Genomic DNA, 19288 nt, shown 5'->3' on the forward strand with positions numbered 1-19288 from the left:
TTGATCAAAAAAAGTGCAGAACTTTTCGTTTCTTCAATTTTTTTTCTCAAATCGTAATAAACCAGTTCCTATCAATGTTTCGAAAAATTTCGTAAGCATATGTAAGTTTAACTATCAATTGCTCGCTTTGTTTTAAATTTAATAACGTATTTTTCAAATAAAAAGAAATACTTGAAAATAAAAATCAACGAGCCTATCATTTAATAAAAAAACATAAAACAAAACTCTTAAGAATCACTAATAAAATGCATTTCGTCAGAGCAACAATTAAGCAGTAGCTGAAAAATAACAAAAAGCAGTCGCTCACAGCCAGTGCTGTTAATATTCATCAGCATAACGTTCTAACTTCTGGATTATCAGTCTGCCTTGCATTGAAAATCTGCTTGCTTTGATCAAACGTACATAATAACTATATACAGCAAGCATGAACTTCATGCACGAGAATATAGCATATCAGCGCCCTGTGATATTGTAACAAACTGATATTCACGTTTGAGCAGTGAAAATCAATAAAAAAAATTTATGTTGTTATTTAGCATCTATTGCGTTCAGCTGTTGGACATAAGATTTTTCTTTTCATTTACTGCATTTAAAATTGTTTTTTTCCTGAAGTGAATATCACCTTCTGGGTTTGAAAATCACTTTCTCCTGTTCTATTTTCACGATATATTGAACTTGTATACTATGATGAAAATCACTGTGCAGTTGTACATACGAAACTCAGAGGCATAAAAAACAATGCATGCTAAGAAAAAAGATTTTCTGTTTTGTTTGAAATTCGGTGATAATTAAAGGCCCTGCTCACAGCATCCATTTAGTTATACGATCCCGCAAATCGTTGGTATATCTGTCGTCGTCGCATTGCGGGTGTACTTTATGTAGCCATAACCCCTGACCGAGGACAGCCGTTCGCTTGCGGCGGCGCGCGGCCTGCGGTTAAGAGCTTATGCGCGTGATTCAATGTCACACGTTTGCATCGCTCGCTATAAATGCACACCGTGGGATCCCACGATTAGGGGGCCATTGTGCCGACAGACGCGCACAGGGAGAATTTCCTCTACCACATTGCAACCGTTTTGTTTTTGGTCGTTGAAAACAAAAACAAGTGAAGAAACCTGTATTTACTACCTAAACTGCTGTGATAGCTACAGCAGGTAACACAATTAACCCATTTATGAACCAGTCCTATAGGTCGCGTTACAATTTGCACCGTATATAGATAACAAGCTAACACCATTCTATGGTATATTTCCATTCAGACCAGTTGTTCAAAATTAAGGTCTTGTCGTGTTGATAGATTTGGCTATTAGATAGAAATTGACGAGAGTACGTGCGAAAAGGCGCGTCCTCCAAGGCGCCCCGTTTAAGCCTCCATGCATTGCTTATTTTGGCTTGTCGCTGGTACTTTATATACTGTATAATGTAGCCAACCATATAAGGGATATTAGTGGACCAATGCAGTTGAAATAAATGAACTGACAGCTTTTGGCGACACGGAGCAAAAGTTAATTTATTACCTCAGTCGTCACGAAAATTCCGGCGACTATGGCCTTACACAGTTTGAGCTATTATACACTTAAAATAATTTTCACGTCAAAATTACGGAGCTCAGAATCATATACCAAACTGTTATTATTTCTTCCATTAATGATCATCTCAAATTACATAACTTGCTGTAGTAAAATTTGAGTTATTTTTCACGTGGAAAAAACGAGTGGATTATTTTCAGTGCAGAATAGAATTATTCGGAAAAATGTAAGTTCAAAGCTACGCATTAGACATCCAAAATATCTTATTAAATCAACGAACATTTGGGATCACATTTTACATGCAGTGATTAGAATGAAACATCAGTTGCATTAAACAAATTGTGTACAATAAGAATGAGTCCACAACTAGCGATCGGCACTAAAACAAAAAAACCCAGCTAATACCGTTTATATATTTTTTCTTACAAGTAGTTAATTTTAAATTCGTTTCGGTAACTTTGATAAGATTTATTTATCCGGACATTAATAATGATAAAATTATCCAATCTATTATAATAAACTATCGGCGATTGAAACTTGATTTCAAGGATGTTAGTGACGTTAGTTGTCTATAGAAGCAAGCTACTTGCAAATATACGCTGTAATTTTTTATACCCTACCCTACTTATGCATAAGTACGTTAACTCTCATTTGTTCTAATTTTAGATTTTCCTGTACAGACCACTCCTAGGAGTCCTAATAGATCTAATAATACCATTTGTGAACGCATTTTCAACCAACCAGTTATTGTTGTAAAAACGATTCAACAAGGTGGTAACTGGACTTACATTCCAATTTGTTTATTTCTCAAAGGATGCAAACAAGCACCGACAGGCGGACTGATCTGCATTAATGTCCCTACGAGCGTCATCAACGTGAACAGTTGGATTGTCAGTTATCACATACTAGGGCGCTTAAATGCATACCGGTTATGGATATTGCACGGTACAATTAGCATTTCAGCATCAACACTTCCTGTAGTGAAGAACAAATTCAAGACTGGAAATCAGCGTTTGATACATTTCTCGACTGTAAATACAATCGACGGTGAGTCACATGCTAATGAACTGAGCACACGTGTTGCATTAAGCCTGAACAACAACAATACGAAAGAAAACTGACAAAAATTGGGATAGAATTTCACAACAATCGCAATTCAAACTGGTCTTTGTTGTTTACTTGTAAATGACAATAGTCTGAGACCATTATGAAATTAGTCGTCCTACGTGAAATTTTGCAACGACATTGCTCAAATTTCGTCATCTAGGGTTTATTTCTAATTCCCGTCGTAGTAAGGAAATTGGTATAATTTACATCATTTCTTAGGTGGATTTAAAGAATAGTCCAAAAGTTGCTGCTGATTTGACTCAAACACATTTACCTTCCGATCCGTGCCCTCTGAATTCACTAAAAAGCGATTTTATTGAAATTACGCAACTGACTTTATATCTTAAATTCGTCGTACCGTTTTAAAATCCGTCCATCAAAATTTTTCATCGTCCGAACTAAAAATCACAATAATGTTTACGAAGCTAGCGCGCATTTATTTGTGTAGGACGGCAAGACAATAGGACACCATACGAACCGTTGCTTTTCAAGAGATGGCGCTTTTCTAGTGGTAGTAAAATCAAAATTTCTCACTTATTTATGTTTACCTACCTGAAAAACAATCACTAATCATATTTTATTTGTGGTTCAGTTATTCTGTTATACCTAATTTTCATGATTTCTGCCTAATTTTGATAAAAAACAAACATTTCCTATACCTCTCCATAGCATCTTACTACCAGTCATCCGAGAGCCCTAAAAAGCTAAAGCCCTATAAAGATACATTTATAGGGCTTTATGAAAAGTATGTTTGCGACATTTCAATTCGAAAAAATTAAATTTCGCAACATGAACGCAATAAATAAAAACAATGTTTACCAACTATTTTTTGGTTCAGGTGTCAAACGTTATATTACGATTAGCGATAAACACAAAAGAAACTGAGATGCATGAGAGAATAAGAGTGTTGATTTCAGTAAATTTATTGTCGCGCAAAATTCAGCTTTTACGGACATTCACACTATGCGCTACGAGGTAACGACATCTGTTGTATTCAACAGGGAAACATTGATAGTTTCAAACATACTCTCACGCATGGCGCATGATGAAACACTTGCGCCAACTTCTGTTATTTATTATCAGAAACTAGAGGCGGTGTCCTATTGTTATTCTGCAAGATTTCTGCGAGTCATGTAAGTTTTCTAGGCTGCCAAATAACAACAATGTGTTGCGTGGCTTATTTCCATTTGATGAATGACTGAAATTGAAACGATTGGTCAACATTTTCTTCTTCGTCGCACGGAAAAACGTAGGAAATTTGGCTGCTAGGAATTCTTTAATGGAAAAAAGCATTCAAATAGATCTCAGCTCGCTTTGATTGATCGCGTATGATAGTCAACAAACTAAAATATTAGGTAATAACTAATTTTGCATTATGTGTCATAAAAATCGCTGATATTTTTAACAATTTGTGTTGGATAAGACAGGAATAGGCAATTACGACGAAGCAGCAACATACCCTATTTAAATCGATCGCATTTCTTAAGTTACTATGCAAGATTATTTGTTGAATTCAATATTAGTACAATATTAGTACAATTACAATTGTTTCCAATAATACAATTTATTATTTTCAATAATTTCTAATTGAATGAAAATAGATCATGAAAGTCTGAAAAATAATATAAACGAAACGTAATACTAGAACACCGGTTTGTAAAAATACTATTTTTTGAAATAAAATTTCGTTTGCTTTTTCGTCTCAGAATAAATCTGTTTGCAAAATGATTTTAATGTTTTTAATTCGCAAAAACGATGCGCTAAATACATTTTAAAGAGTACAGAAAAATACCTTAAAGCATAAACATAGATTTTTGCACAAAAACCAAGCAAAGGTCACAAAAATATTAGATAAACGGTGATTGAAACGATACATTTTAATTGTGCTTTGATTGATTCCCGTAATGGGAACTAATTATGCGCTACCGTAATACACTTCAGCTACTTTCCAATAATCATTAAAAACGCTATTATAAACAAAATTCCAAACTGGAAGTCATTCGTATCGTCTAGTTATTGACGGTAGGATTAAGAGCAATTATTATCGGCAGGTTCGGTTTCTGTCAGATCACTAGCCGTTGCTGGAAAGAACGTGTATGAATGAGCTTTCGTGACGTTCGCGCATCCGACGACGTGAAACGTGTTCTCTTTGTTGCTTTATTTTGGAATATGTACGTCTGCGATGGTAATAATCTTAAGAGTGATCTTTGCACCTTTGTAGGAGGCTGCTTGACTTAGAGTGACTACCTACCATGCGATTGATGATGTACTCTCTTGTTGTCTGCTTCGCACTGTGAACCATTCTGAGGTATAATTATATGTATAAATTCATTTTCGAGTAATACAGCAAAAAACACTGTCGACGATTAACACGGTGACGTTGCAGCTGAAGAGTATGAGGATGCGTACGGTGAAATGTGAGTACAAAGGTTGAAGATGAGATTGGGGATTTCTGTTATACCTTGGTGGTGACTATACGAGAATAACGATAAGGTATTTTTAGAGTATGAATTTGCAATTCGATGAAGGTCCGCAGTTATTTTTAGAAGCTAAAAATATTACTCCGTTCTTACCGCCTCCGTTGTTGAATCAGTCGGTAAAAATGAACAGAAATTTTTACTTATTCGTGACGTTTTTACTGAATTATGACAGGATATATAAGTACATAGTTTCAAAAACATGTAAGGTAAACTTTCGGATGACTTTCATTTGATATGACATCATTGTTAAGCTCAGAATATTTCGCAGTAGAGATTGAATTTTGAGATTGAGATTGAATTGAATTTTTAGGTCAACTAATATTTTAAATTATGTTATCATTTTTGGATGGTTTCTCACTTAAAAATTTATCGAAATGGTAAATAACGTGATACAAGCCAGGTCTGGTGAGTATGGAAGGTGATGAAAAACTCCCAACTCCAATATGACCGGTGTTGCGAAACTCACACTCGTGTGGTCTAATTTTCTCACACGCGCGTACTCGTTCTAATGAACACGTCGGCATAAGCTTTTTTTCTGACTCTTGCTTCTATTTAGGGTAAATTAACCATTAGTGACCTGGTCCACTAGTTGAGGTCCAGTAGTTGAGTAGTTTTCTTCCATGAATTATTTTAAACCGGTTACGCTAAACACGCTACCGATGGCACTTACAATACGAATAACTTTCGATTAAGCCTATCAATTTATGTTGAAAATCTCTATATGTTGCACATTCTTTAAAACTGATTGGAATGTCCGTTTTCCTTTAATGGACCTTGTGGTTTACAAAAGGATAGCGACTATTATAGGAATTCTAGCGTATTTTGCATGGAGAGGGCCTAATAATGGCGACATTTTTTGCGTTGTTAACCTATAATGGACCCCCACTTGTTGAAAATATCGATTTTAAGACATTAATAATTGAATGCAGCTAAATCGTTATAAACTGGAATGTGTGGTATGTTTAGTACTTTCTGTTTCATGTCATATTTCCTCGGAAATAAGTAACACAAGCTAATAAACGCCGAAACTGTACCCGAGGTCCATTATAGCAGCCCGAGCAGCTAATACTGATTACTCACGTGGGCTCGCACTCCAGCCCAAAAGAAAAGAAAAAATAATGCAAAGTTTGTATCCCAGTGCAGGGCTTCAACCGATCCTTTTTTTCTACCGTATTCACACCACCGCGCATTCAAATTCACACCATAGTAACTAAAGAGGTACTAGCATTGTAGCACCCTTAATACAAAAGATACAGCCCAACTTTATTCAGAAAAGTTGTAGATAATAACTAGTTCTTCAATCATCCCATATATAACTTTGTCAAATTCTGTTTTTCTGAGACGGTATTGTCAAATGAATGTGAATTGAGTCAGAGTGATTGTGCCATCCCTGGTGGTGGAATACGAACGCTATGCCTAAAGCCACTAGAACGAATGCATTTTGAACCTTTTTAACATTTTCGTTTCGATCAAGTTGCCTTTACCGTTTGGAGCAGCGAATGACTGCAAAACAGTCAAATGACTGACAGTCACCACGCTAACAAAAAGCAACCGCGCTATCGTATGATTCGATACTTAAAAAAAACCACTACATGTGCATGGAAGAAGTTGGTCGGACTTCGTCCAATACAAACGAACATTTTGCTTGCGTCGGATCGACTCCGGGTGACAAACTATTACAGCGAGCAGCCGATTTGGAGACAAAAACAGAAACGAAAAAATACGTCATCTTATGCTTCCAGTCAGTTTGCAGTTTAGATTCTACGATATGAACGCACAAAGCGAGAATACGACTGTTTGCTTCTCCTGAGAGGCAGCATGAATTATAAGACGGCAGCAGCGGAAGCGGCAGGTTGACTGGATTTAAAAAAAAACAGTGAAATGTACGTTCGAAAAGCGCAGGTTGAATGCGGAAAGCGTACGCATTCACGCAGTCACATTGAACTTGCGATCCCTTTTCAAGCCCTGTCCCAGTGTGCCGCTAGCTTTCACGAGCAGCTGGCTGCTCACGAGTTTTGACGTAGGACTACGTCTTACGGTAAGTTTTGAGATAGGGTGTCATTCCAAAAAATCGAAAAATGCGAGCGTCACGAAAAATGAAAGGTTTTGAGCGCTAATAACTCAGCGGTTTTCCGATCGATTTTCAATATTCTTACACCAATCGATCGGAAAATCTTCTAAGAATTGACCCAAATGAAGAAAAGTATGGGTTCTTGATGTTGAACTATTGAAAAATTGAAAATAATGAACCTATGCTTTACCAGAATTCTCGCTTCGTGATTGGTTGGAAGATTCTATGTGATGATCTAAACCTGTACCAATTTGATATCTGTGCTTGGGAAGTAAGCCAAAACAAGTGACCAAGCCTCCTCATTTCAACAAGATTTCTTAACACCGCGGTTAAACCTAGACCATTTTGATGTCCTTGCTTGGGAAGTACGCCAGAAAGAGTGACAAAGCCCCCTCGTGCCAACAGATTTCTTACGAACGCGATTAAACCTAGCCCAATTTGATGTCTGTGTTAGGGAAGTGTGCAAGAAAAAATGGCACAAGTTCGTTGTCCCAACAGAACGCAAATTCTTTACTGCGAGACGATTAAACCTCGGTAAATTTGATATCTGTGTTGGAAAAATGTGCTACAGCTGCAGTGTTCGGTTATAATACGACTCTGTGAATACGCATGCTTGCCGTTTCATTAGAAGTGCAGTGAAAAGATGTGCTGTTGATAAAATAGGATTGAATTGGTAAAATCCCTTCAACGTGGGAACCATGGGTAATAAAAACAATCTTTAATTTCAGTAAGGTAACAGGAAAGCAATAGTTTGTGTTCTTGGTTTTGTTAAATTGTTTTCAAATGCACAATCTTTTGAGAATTGAACGTATGCAATGTACTACTTTGATAAATGTTACATACAACGCATGTAGCATGTATATATGTTGCATAGAGCATGTATACATGAAGAATCGAATGATCACAAGCATGAATAATTGAATACATGCTGCTATCATTATAAAGAGACTTACGTAGTCCTGCGTCACCTATATGTGCGGTCGTGTCTTGTACACAACCCGTCTGATTTTTGCTTCGTAAGCGGGCTGTGCAGAAAGACGCTATGAAGTTGTGCGTTAGCGTGTGTGTAGGTAGCAGAATGTATGCATATAGCAGTGGCAGTCGTTTGTCGTACGCTTGCGTCAGCGGCGTTGGATGCTATGCTTTTCATACTTGCTAGAGTGAGAGTAGGCATCGTTTGCTTCTCGCTCGATTTGCAACATTGTGTATGACACACGCGCAGAGTTAGTTATTATTTATAACATTGCTGAATTGTAATTTTGAGACGCTGAGTGCGAGGCTGCTGACCATTTCACTGAACTGAATGATTGATCCCGGGGGCATTCACGAGAAGTGCGAGACATGGAGCATGGAGTTAATGGATGTATTGAGATTTCTGACTGCTGCTACGTTAGTTGAGTGGGATTTTCCATCGCCGTCGTCAGTATAGAGCCAGAATGGCTAATGCTGTTTCAGTAATCCTCTCCAACCAATTTTTGGGCCAGTCGTCGTCAGTTTTCCAGGCGTCTCAGAAGTCGCAAGTCACTTTCGACTTAGATTATTAGTGGGACTAGATATGCCAGTTTTTGATTTGCTCATACATAAGTTAGTGACAGATGATATAGTTAAACGCGTGGCTATGAGAACGCTTCACGTACACTATGACAGGTTAGTAAACTCTCTTGCTGTCAGGAGCCATTTTACTGACGATTAAATCTGCGAAGATTGCCATAGCTACTATATATTTAGACCGAATAAAAGATTCGCACTGAGGCTCTGGGATTCCTCGCATTGGAATCGTGTGAAGGAGTTCTGCAGAGGATTTACACAGAATGCCTTCCTTTTAGAACCTGGATTCTTATATAAGAATCCAAGAATTGAGTCCCCGGGATACCTATGACTCGGTAAGAGAATCGCTAGGGTAAAGGCAACCTACTTAAATACACCGACTATGAACAATTCGATTCTGTACATTCAGCATGGATTCTAGCAACGAAATATGGATATGGAAAGGCAACTTGGAACTGTAAATTGCTAAATTTCGTAGGCTGCGACAGCATGCTGCTCAAGCAACTGAAATCTGAAACCACGAAAGTTTCTGCATCGTGACTCTCTAGTAGTGTCTGCTGCAAAAACGAGAAGGTGTAGAAGATCCATGGTGCACAGATTTATCAGAAGGGTGGAACCTCCAACCAGGCTTGGTACGGTCTTTTCGCTTCGTTTTTGTTCTTTTGACTTCATTGCTTCAGCTAAGCAGAATTTAAAAAAATGATTTATGGATTACTTGTGAAGCTAGTAATGGTCTACAATATGGTTGAGGTAAGCATAGCTATTTCATCGTTTGGCCACAAAATTGTTGGGAAAGATCCTCCGTTTGACGTTCGACTTTTTCTGTCGGTCGCAGCTGGAGGATAGAAAGAAAGAAGTAAGAGATAAGCTTTATGGGACCAGCGCTATTACCGGTAAGTTTCCACACAGCGACAATTCCTTCAAGAATGTTGAGAATACAAGTTTCGCACACATCATATTTTCTTATGTCCTGAATAAAATATATGAAAAACCGCAAAACTTTTCTTCGAATCGGTGACGACCTGGTAATGTGCGTCATTTACATATTTCTCGTTATGCCCGAATCGCAAGGTAGGTGATGACGTCTTCACGGACGTAATAAACTGCTTTCTGGCTGAGCAAAATAGCTTTGTTTACAAACAATATAAGTGCCACTTTGTTGAATTCCCCTACTCAGTGCATGTGTTCGTATCAGCTCCAGCCTAGAGCAGTCATGAATTAAGAAAAATCTCTAAAATTTACAGTCATAGGGGCCCCCCTTCTCACTAGCCCGTAGAGAAATTGCTTGTTATCTCCACAGTACCTAGTTGTTGATTCTGCTTATCATCATCACAATTGACTGGTTTACAGTGTATATTGCAAACCTGAAAAAATATAATTTCGTAGCCACGGGAACACATGATCGAATAAACACACTCAAAGCCGGTTGTTTAAAATAATTGGCACCAGTACGTATGTACATTTTTTCGAAAAAGTAAATCGTAGTGCAAGTGAAATCCGGGACGAAAATAAATTATTCTAGTAAGCACGTTGAATTCAAAAGTGAACAATTTCCCCGCATTGCTCTGATTCTATTTTCATTCATATTCTGTTGGGCGAAATACGGCACTCTTAACATCAATCTTTTAGTCATTGTTTAAGCTAATCGTAAAACAGTCATGTCTTGTAATCACCCAGCTAATTGAATAAAATACAAGCCTCAAGCATAACTAACCGCAACAATACGCAAAACACCACAGATCTCACCTTTTCTTCCGGTTCGCGTCCAGCATTCTACGGCCGATCCTGCCGCTTCTAATTGACGTCGTTGTCGTTGTTGCTGCAGTTGACAGTGACAGAAGTAACACGGCATGTATAAGATAATTGTGAAAAATTGTTCTAGCTTTTCTTGCTAACTAGCCAACGCTGTTGCAAAATGTTGCAAAATCACTCACCACTCATAATATCCCCCTAAACCATAAGCACCGTTATCTGCCCGGTTGTTGGCATTGCAAAACACTTTCTTTGTTTGAGGCACTTTTCATCGAAAAGGAAACACATAGATTACATTGATCTGCTTATAGGCATACGATCTCAACAAAAACTTGTTCGAATCACATTTAGCGGCTAGCACTTTAAGGTTTCCACATGAATAATCGAACTACACGCGTACTAAGGTAGGCTCATGTTGTCCTCGAAGCTGAGCGAATGGAAAACAAAAACAAGCACATTTGAGCTTAAACTACGTTCCACTTGGTTGTACTTCGTGAGTACTGATAGAAGGCAAGCAATTTTAAGCTCCACTACACGTTCGTATTAATACCGCTGAATCTTTGGAATGTACGTAATCTTCCGGCCGACAGAAACTGAGTGGAATATTCTCTGCAACGAAAGGATGCTTCGATTGATGAAAATACTGCACTTAATCACGGTGCCTTCGAGCCGTGTAACGTCCGTCGTCTTCGTCGAATTACAGTCTCGCGCGCGTGCTTCCTCCAACGGTCAAACAGCGACGACGCCAAAAGACTATCTGAGCTGAGGAGCGCGGTCACGATCGTGATCGTTCGGTATCGCCGCCGGTAACTGCTGAATTGAAGCGCTCTATAGGGTAACCGTCTCACCGCACTGCGCCTAGCTCACTACACTAGTCACTAAGTACGTAGGTAGGCTGTCGAGTGCAGGGTGAAAGAAATAGAGACGAAAGATAGAGATAGAGATAGAGAGAGAACCAAGCTCAGCTGGTCGTCGCTGATGATGCGTGTTTCGCACGCCAACGCAACGCTCCGAGGCGTTAAGTTGCTTCATATTGAGACCCCAGTACACGGTGATACTAATAAATGGTGCCTATTACAAGTTAGGTTTAATTAGAACAACCGGTATGCATTGCTAATTGTCCCTTACACAAACCAAAACACTTCAAATAGAAACTCGAATAATTGTAGGTAATATTTAATATTTATTTTAAATATTTTTTTATTATCTCGATTTGTTCACCCGATGGCTTTGATTTTTCATAGGAAGTTAACGGAACTTGAACGTCGTTGAAAGAACTGTCCTTGGAACTAAACGAATAACCCATTGATAGAAAATGTGAATTCCAGGAGAGATTGAAAACACTTATTGTTTTATTTGTAGTCCCAATCTACTGTAGGAAATAGGAATTCATTGTAAGAAAAAAAAGGAAAATCGTTTTGCTAAAACAAAATAATTTCGTGATTATTTTTACTTCATTCCAAATGTTTTACTATTAGCATGTTTGTATGTACGTTCTGGTATAACTCCAGAACGCCTTAACCGTTCTCTACCAAACTTGGCACACATATTTCTTGACATGAAGGAATCAGCACTGGTGGGTTGATAAAAGGAGGGATGAATCAAGAATCAAATCCCAACCATTCCAAACTGCGTGAAATGCTAGAATAGTCCGTTTAGCATGAATTCATGTTCCGCCATAACTCCGGAACGCCTGAGCGGTTCTTCATCAAACTTCGCACACATGTTCTTTGACATAAAAGAATCAGCGCAGCGAGTTGATAAAAGGAAGGGGTGGTCTCTTACAAGCGGGGAGAAAGGTTAAAATGGGTAACGTGGTGCGTTTTTCTTGTATTTGGATCGAAAGCAGTCGTACAAGGGCCTGGTCATTGACAAGGGCTCAAAACGTATTAATGGCTTTGCCGTGCTTCATACGAATGATCGGAAAGAACACAGATTTACAAGTGACCCGAGACAACAGGCAAAGGAGAGCTGCCAAAGGGTTTGGTTTCTTGAATTATGAGAATTTTCGTTACAATAACAGATGTACAAGTATCTGAGAAATAAAAGGGACCCAAGAAAAATTTATTTAATTATTTATTTATTTATTTATTTTTTCAATTTATTAATGGGTTCATATCCAAACCAGACATGTATTTTCCAGTTGCGGTCTCACCAGAGCTTTTAGAGCTTTTAAACAGTATCGATCCTTAAAATCCCGTCCGATTATGGATATAAAACCGAGCTATCGGGTTACTTTGGAAATGAGATTCGCGTGATTAACGTTAAAACTGAGCTTAGGGTCAAGAACAACACTCAGGTCTTTGAACTTATCAGCTTTCTTGAGTACATGACCATCAATGTTGTACCCGAACAATATTGGGCTGACAGTTCGGTGGAATATCATAACCTGACACTTTGCCGTGCCTAAGATGAGCCGGTTCTTAAGATACCAGGTAACGAAAATATCCAGCAGATTTTGCAAATTACAGCAGTTTTCGATGGACCGAATGGCGAGATATCAAAAGTAAGGCTACGTCATTGCAGTACAACGAGAAGAGCAAAGGGCCCGAGTTGCTGCCCTCAGGTACACCCGTTTTGTTGACGAATGCGGAGAAAAAACATGAGTTAAGCTGTACACGTAGCGTTCGATCGCGAAACTAGGAACTTAACCACTCGATGAAATGTTGCGATGCACCGAGCCGGGAGAGTTTCCGTAAAAGCATTCGATAATCTATGCGGTCCAACGCAGCCTCCAGATCGGTGTAAACTACGTCGATTTGAGATTTCTGCTCCATATGCAAGATCCAACTCGACGTAAAATGCAAAAGATTAGTGCAAACTGATCGTCCTGGTATATATCCATGTTGATCGAAGGAAATGTAGCTTTTCATATGGGGAAGAACAACACTGCTTACAATTATTTCAAAAACCTTACACGATGTGGAGAGGCTACTTATGCCACGATAATTTCTTATATTTTGCTGGTCACCGCTTTTGAATACTGGGAACATGTAAGTTTGTTTCCAAATCGCCGAAAAATCGGGCAATCAGCTAGTTTTTTTTTTATAAAATATTCCTATTGGAAACAGTAAAACAAACAGATGTGGGTATCACTCTCTCGGCATGCAATTTTTTTTTTCATACAGATCGACATCCATAGGGATCGACTGAAAATGAATTCTTGACTGGAAGTTAAAAGTCAGGTGACCAAACAGAGTGGGACAAGACGTGAAGAGAAAAGAGCGGAAAATTAGATAAGGGGGGGGGGGGGTCATTGAAACAACGCTTACTAGATTTGTGGATCGTTTCGATCCAAGCTGGGGGTTCCGTGAATTGAACCAATTATAGTTGGATTCAAACCCAACTTTCAACTTGTAACCCTCCCCTATCTAATTTTCCACTCTTTCCCCTTCACGTCTTGTGCCACTTTGTTTGGTCACCTGCCACTCAAGAATTCATTTACAATCGATTCATGTGGATTACCTATAGCGACAATCCGCTTATTATCCATGCCATCCATGCCGAATTCAGGAGACGTCCCTACGTTTCTCGGTCCTGGACAGCCGCTCTCCAGTCGCATCTTTGCTACGTAGTCAGTCCATTGTAGCCTGCAGTGTTTTAGTCGCTTAAAATATCACCTACCAAGATTTGATCGCAGGATCTTTCAATGTCAACGCTTCGTGGCCGTTGAGTACCACCGGGAACATTAGCGTCTTATAGAGCGCGAGTTTTGTATAAAGTTGCAGGCTAGGGAACCTCAGCTGGCTACGTAATCCGTAGAATGCCCTGTTGGCAGCCGCTATCCGCCTTTTTACTTCACGACTCACATCATTGTCGCATGTCACTAACGTACCAAGGTAAACAAATTCGTCGACCACTTCAAAAGTGTCACAGCTCTACGGTTAACACCGATGATATCGATGTCGTCCGCAAACCCCAGGAACATATGCGACATCGTGATGCTTCTCTGCACGCCTGCCCTTCGAATAGCACATTCCAATGCAATGTTAAACAGCAAATTCGCTAGTCCGTCACCTTGCTTCAAACCATCTAACGCCACAAACAAGTCGGATGTCTCACCCGCTAGTCTGACGCTTGATTTTGAACCATCAAGGGTAGCATGTAACAGCCTAAATCAGTTTTGTTGGAAAACCATGTCCAAGCATAATCTGCCACAGCTCATTTCGTATAACTTAATCGTACGCCGCCTTGAACTCTTTAAACAAATGGTGAGTCTGCAAGTGGAGTTCTCGGAATTTATCGAATTTATTTGTCGCAAGGTGAACATTGGGTCCATCGTGAGGCGTTCTTCTCGAAAACTGTACTGGTGTTCGCCTACAAAGGTTTCCTGAACGGCCTCAGTCTGAGAAACAGAATGCGGGAGAGAATCTGGCATGCAGAATTGAGGAAAGTAATGTCTCGATAATTGCTGCATTAGAGTCAATGGCCCTTTTTGTATATAAGGCATATGAGTCCTTCCAACCAGTCCGTAGGTAGTTCCTCCTTAGTCGATACCTTTAGTATAACCTGATGGATTGCACAATACATTCGATAGCTTTCGACTTTCAAAAGTTCGGCGGGGATGCCGTCTTTTCCAGCTGGTTTGTCGTTTTTCTGCTCTCCCGCTGCTTTTCTAACCTCGTCCAAAGTTGGTGGATCCACAGCTTGTCCATCATCCTCAATCGTTATTCTGTTTCTATTGACCGCTCCATCTTGTTCGCCATTCAACAATGCATCGAAATGTTGTTTCCAACGCCTGGTCACCTCCGATCTTTCGGTAATCATGTTCCCCTCCTTGTCGTTGCACGTAACAGGAGTTGGCACGCTCCGGTTCCTGATTCTGTTGATCGTAATAAAGAAACTTCTCGAATCGTGCCTCTCGACGCAATTCTCCGTCTCCGCAAGAACGCGATCCCAGTGCTGGCATTTCTTACAATAGTGAAGTCTCTTGCCGGTAACTCTAGCATGTCGGTATCTTTCTGCTCTAGCTGGTCCCAGACCCAGTTGCAGCCAACATGTGACTTCTGGCTCGATTCTTCTCATCAGTCACTCGCTGGCACTCTGCGTCAAACCACTTACTGAAAGTGGCTGCAGTAGTAGTACCCAACACTTCTCGCGCTGTAGTACTGATCGTGTCGTGGATGTGCCTCTACTGTTCGTTCAGGTTCTCTCCAAGAAGTTCACCGATCCGCTCATCAGTCTTCCGAGAGTATTCTGTAGTGACTCCTTCCGCTGATAACTGCCAAATGTTCGGTCGCATCTTCCTCGAAGGTTTCGATTTGAATACGTTGGACAACCGGGCGCGCGTATCTTGTCTACTAGTAATCCGAGTCGACGTTTGGCCCCCGACTACCCGGAAGGCTCGCATGCCTGCGACATTAGTAAAGTGCCGGCCAACAACAACGAATCCGACTCCATACTCTACTTTATTGCCACCAATGTAGTAGATGTGATACTTGAATGTAATGCACGCAATAGGTTCTAATGCGCGGAATTCGCATTATCCCGTCTTCGACCATCGCACTTCCTGGATGGCTGCAACCTCGACCTTCATTTTCTACAGCTAGCATACCCGCGCGTGCCGGTTCAAGTAGAGTTCTGACATTCCAAGTACCAAGTTTCCGATAATCGTTGTCGTTTTTCTTTTGCCTGGGTCCATACCGATTGTTCCATTGTAGTGAATTTTTCCTATCATAAGTTTTTTAAGCATACCGCCTTACTAGCGCTGCAATGTCTAGTCTCGCGGACAGAGCTGCCGTCTTCACCTCGGCAGTGGGATCACCGTCGTGAGCCGCCCCTAACCTGGAGACAGGCGCTCACGGCTGGCAAGGTAGTTTCTTTTGGCAACACTCAGCGGAAGCATGAGTGCCTCCTTCCCTGTCATAATACGACCTTAGTTTCCACCGGGATTGGTTACCCGATCTCCACTAAGGTTGCTCGTATTCCAGCAAGCACCACTGGGAAGTAGGGATAGGAGTTGCTGGGTAAGATGCTAATGGCCGCTGTGGCGTCTATTTTATAACAGCCCACCAGAGTAAGCTGGTTCGACATGCAAGGGTAGCTAGCCGCCTGAAGCCTGGTTTGCCCGACCACGGGAGAATGCAAAACTGATAATTATCAGCCTCTTGTTTGTAGACAAATAACCATTTTCGAGTCCAACTTAGGTTTTTTTTTTCTAAACAAAAAAGGGGTTTCCCCATGCAAGCATTTTAATTTATTTGTATTTCGTGTTAATCCGTGACCTATAATCCTAGCACGCAAATCAATTACATTAGCATTCGGATTCGATGTTTATAGTCGTACATTCAATTAACGACCCGCACGGTTAGTTACAGGACTGCTTTCGATGCTCTGGTCTGTCGCTTCTACATTTATGATGATGGTGATGATGATGATATGATTAACACATTAGAGTTTACATTCAAGAGGCTGAAATAACCTTGATTGATCATATCATCGACGTGTGCTTTCTTCGCTTGAACACCCAATCACAGCGTGTGCATGGATGATTCATTGTTTGATGTCGCGATGATTTTTATGATGTTGCTCCTTAAAGTAATTAACAACGAAGTTTGAAAAACTATAAAAGCAGAATTCCTAATCTTAATAGAGCCACAACATAATCTGCATTCTATTATGTATTCCTTTCAATTCGTCAACCTAGTTGAAATACCACAACAATCTTCCGGATTTTCTTTATTTTAGGTCATTGATACAAAAAAGTTCAATTGAACGCACCAATAAAAAAATCTGATTTACCGCAAAACCAGAAAACTAGAAAACAGAAAACAGAAACAAGCTATTACTTAGGAACATACAAAAATACTTTTGTGAAATATTTATTACTAACAGATAAGGATTTTGCATTTAAGAAAAGAATATGCTAAAAAAATTCAATCTTCTTTCAAGTTTCTGACAAAACAGAAGACCTCGCTGAAAACTTTACACCTTTACAAGCTTTTAAAAATGTTCTCAAGCAGTAATTGAACAAAGTCAATGGGTAACTGTATTTAACGCATTGAAGCATAAAACCAGTGCAAGGTAAAGGTTATCTTTTGTCAATGAAAATATTTGTTGTAGTTTTGTTAATATAAAATTTGCATATATATTCACATGCACTCTGCCATGAGTTCCTTATTTTTACCTTTTAAGCTATTAAGACTATGAAATAAAGTCAAAGATCAGCTAAAACCAATCAATTTACTTCTTTATCATCCGTAAACGGACGCTAGTTTGCATTATTACATCATTATGCACTTAAGCAATAAAATCGGCTTATAACTTCAACAGGTGTTCAAAACTGCTTCTAGTATAAATGCGCTTTATAGGAAAAACTAAGATATTTCAATTATTAGTTACCTGGCTCACAACAATAGGGCCGTCGTTTATAGCTAATGTAAATACTAATGTAAATCATATCGTTTTAATGAGCTAAACCACAAGATACTGCGGTTGGCTTGCCGGGGTCTTTATTCTAGCCTCTGATGGATGTCGCAGAGGGGACTGCAATATAAATAATTTAAAGTGAAAGTTCTTCTTTATAGATCCGCTAATAGATGTGCTTGATTTACTTGTTCATTCATAGTAAATTATTTTATTACACTCAATGCAACCTTGGAGCTCGGACCATTCGTGCTTCCTAAGCAGTTATCTAGAAAAATACATCAGCTTCGTGTGGGTTTAAATTGAAATCGTAACTAGCTGATTGTTTTAATTATCGACGTCGGCACCAATACGGCACCGGCATAATAAAATATCGATGCCTTTCCGATATCCTCATTGCTTAATGAGCACTCCAATAGCTTTCGTTGGCGAATCAGGGAATTCCTCTGGTGACTTTCGGCGAAACAGTGATGAGCGGGATTTTCAACACGGCAGGTGATTTACTCGAACGAATCGTAAACATAATGCAAAATATTACACACAAAAAAATCTCCAGTGTTTCAAAGCAAACACTAGAAAAACGATTTATATTCAAGAGTTTCTTCGAAAATCTTAGCCGTACCCATCCATTCTTCGTGTAGTACGTAGTTACAGCAAACAGCACCGATTCCGGTTAATTGACAAAATGTCAAGAGGGTTCAAATCAATTTCTGTCTGTTTCTTGGTGCTAAGAGAGATAGTAGGTACCTAGCGTGGAAAAAATAAATTCATTTAAGGTTAATTGAATATGCAGGGTGTGGTTACGGTGAGTAGCGTGAAATGATGATGCATTGCTGATGATGTTTTAGAAGAAGACGTTGCTGGCTTCATATTTCAATGAGATTTACACCGTTATAAATGTGTATTCCCGATATTTTATTTTTTCATTTTAGAACACTTATTAAGCATTAATTTATCTTATAAAGACGATTTGAAAAAACATTTTTACTATTTTACAATTGGTTACAACACCAAAATATCGGCTTATATTTATCTTAGTGGGATATATTGCGGGTAATTTTCTAACCGATTGCAACATAGATTGGGGATGCTAAATGGCCAAATAATGCGCCCCGTAAGAAGCTCGCGGTCAATTTTATACATACAACTATAAAATAAATTCCACGGAGGTCCTCAAACCCTTCTGTACCTATGGTCAAATCTCAATCGTTACAGAGTTATTGAACATTTTTAGTTTTCGGTTCTGTTTACCTTAAATTAGTTATGGTACAAAAACTATGCTAGCTAGCTCAATTATGTTACTTTCATTCGAAAGCTGAGAAAATTTTTACTGAAAATTGGTCTTAAACCTCCTACTTCATAAGGTTTAGTAACTTTTTAGCAGCAAAAAGCTTTGAAATAAGTGCTTCTCAAGACGTTTTTATCGAATTTCTCCT

The 19288-nt window shown here is 39.2% G+C and overlaps 1 protein-coding gene across 1 annotated transcript in view; it reads right to left on the reverse strand.

The window, feature by feature from the left end:
* The window catches only part of LOC128738989 (calcium release-activated calcium channel protein 1), a 38713-nt gene extending 27536 nt beyond the window's left edge, over positions 1-11177 (reverse strand). Inside the window, exons 1-2 of the mRNA XM_053834519.1 lie at positions 10670-11177; positions 10482-10554 (exon numbers count right to left, since the gene is read on the reverse strand). Coding sequence (XP_053690494.1) covers positions 10482-10554; positions 10670-10676 — 80 coding nt within the window. The 5' untranslated portion in view covers positions 10677-11177. The remainder of the gene's footprint in view (positions 1-10481; positions 10555-10669) is intronic.
* Between the last annotated feature and the right edge of the window lie 8111 nt (positions 11178-19288).

Source organism: Sabethes cyaneus, chromosome 2 (genome assembly GCF_943734655.1).
Source record: "Sabethes cyaneus chromosome 2, idSabCyanKW18_F2, whole genome shotgun sequence".
NCBI classification, from domain to species: domain Eukaryota; kingdom Metazoa; phylum Arthropoda; class Insecta; order Diptera; family Culicidae; genus Sabethes; species Sabethes cyaneus.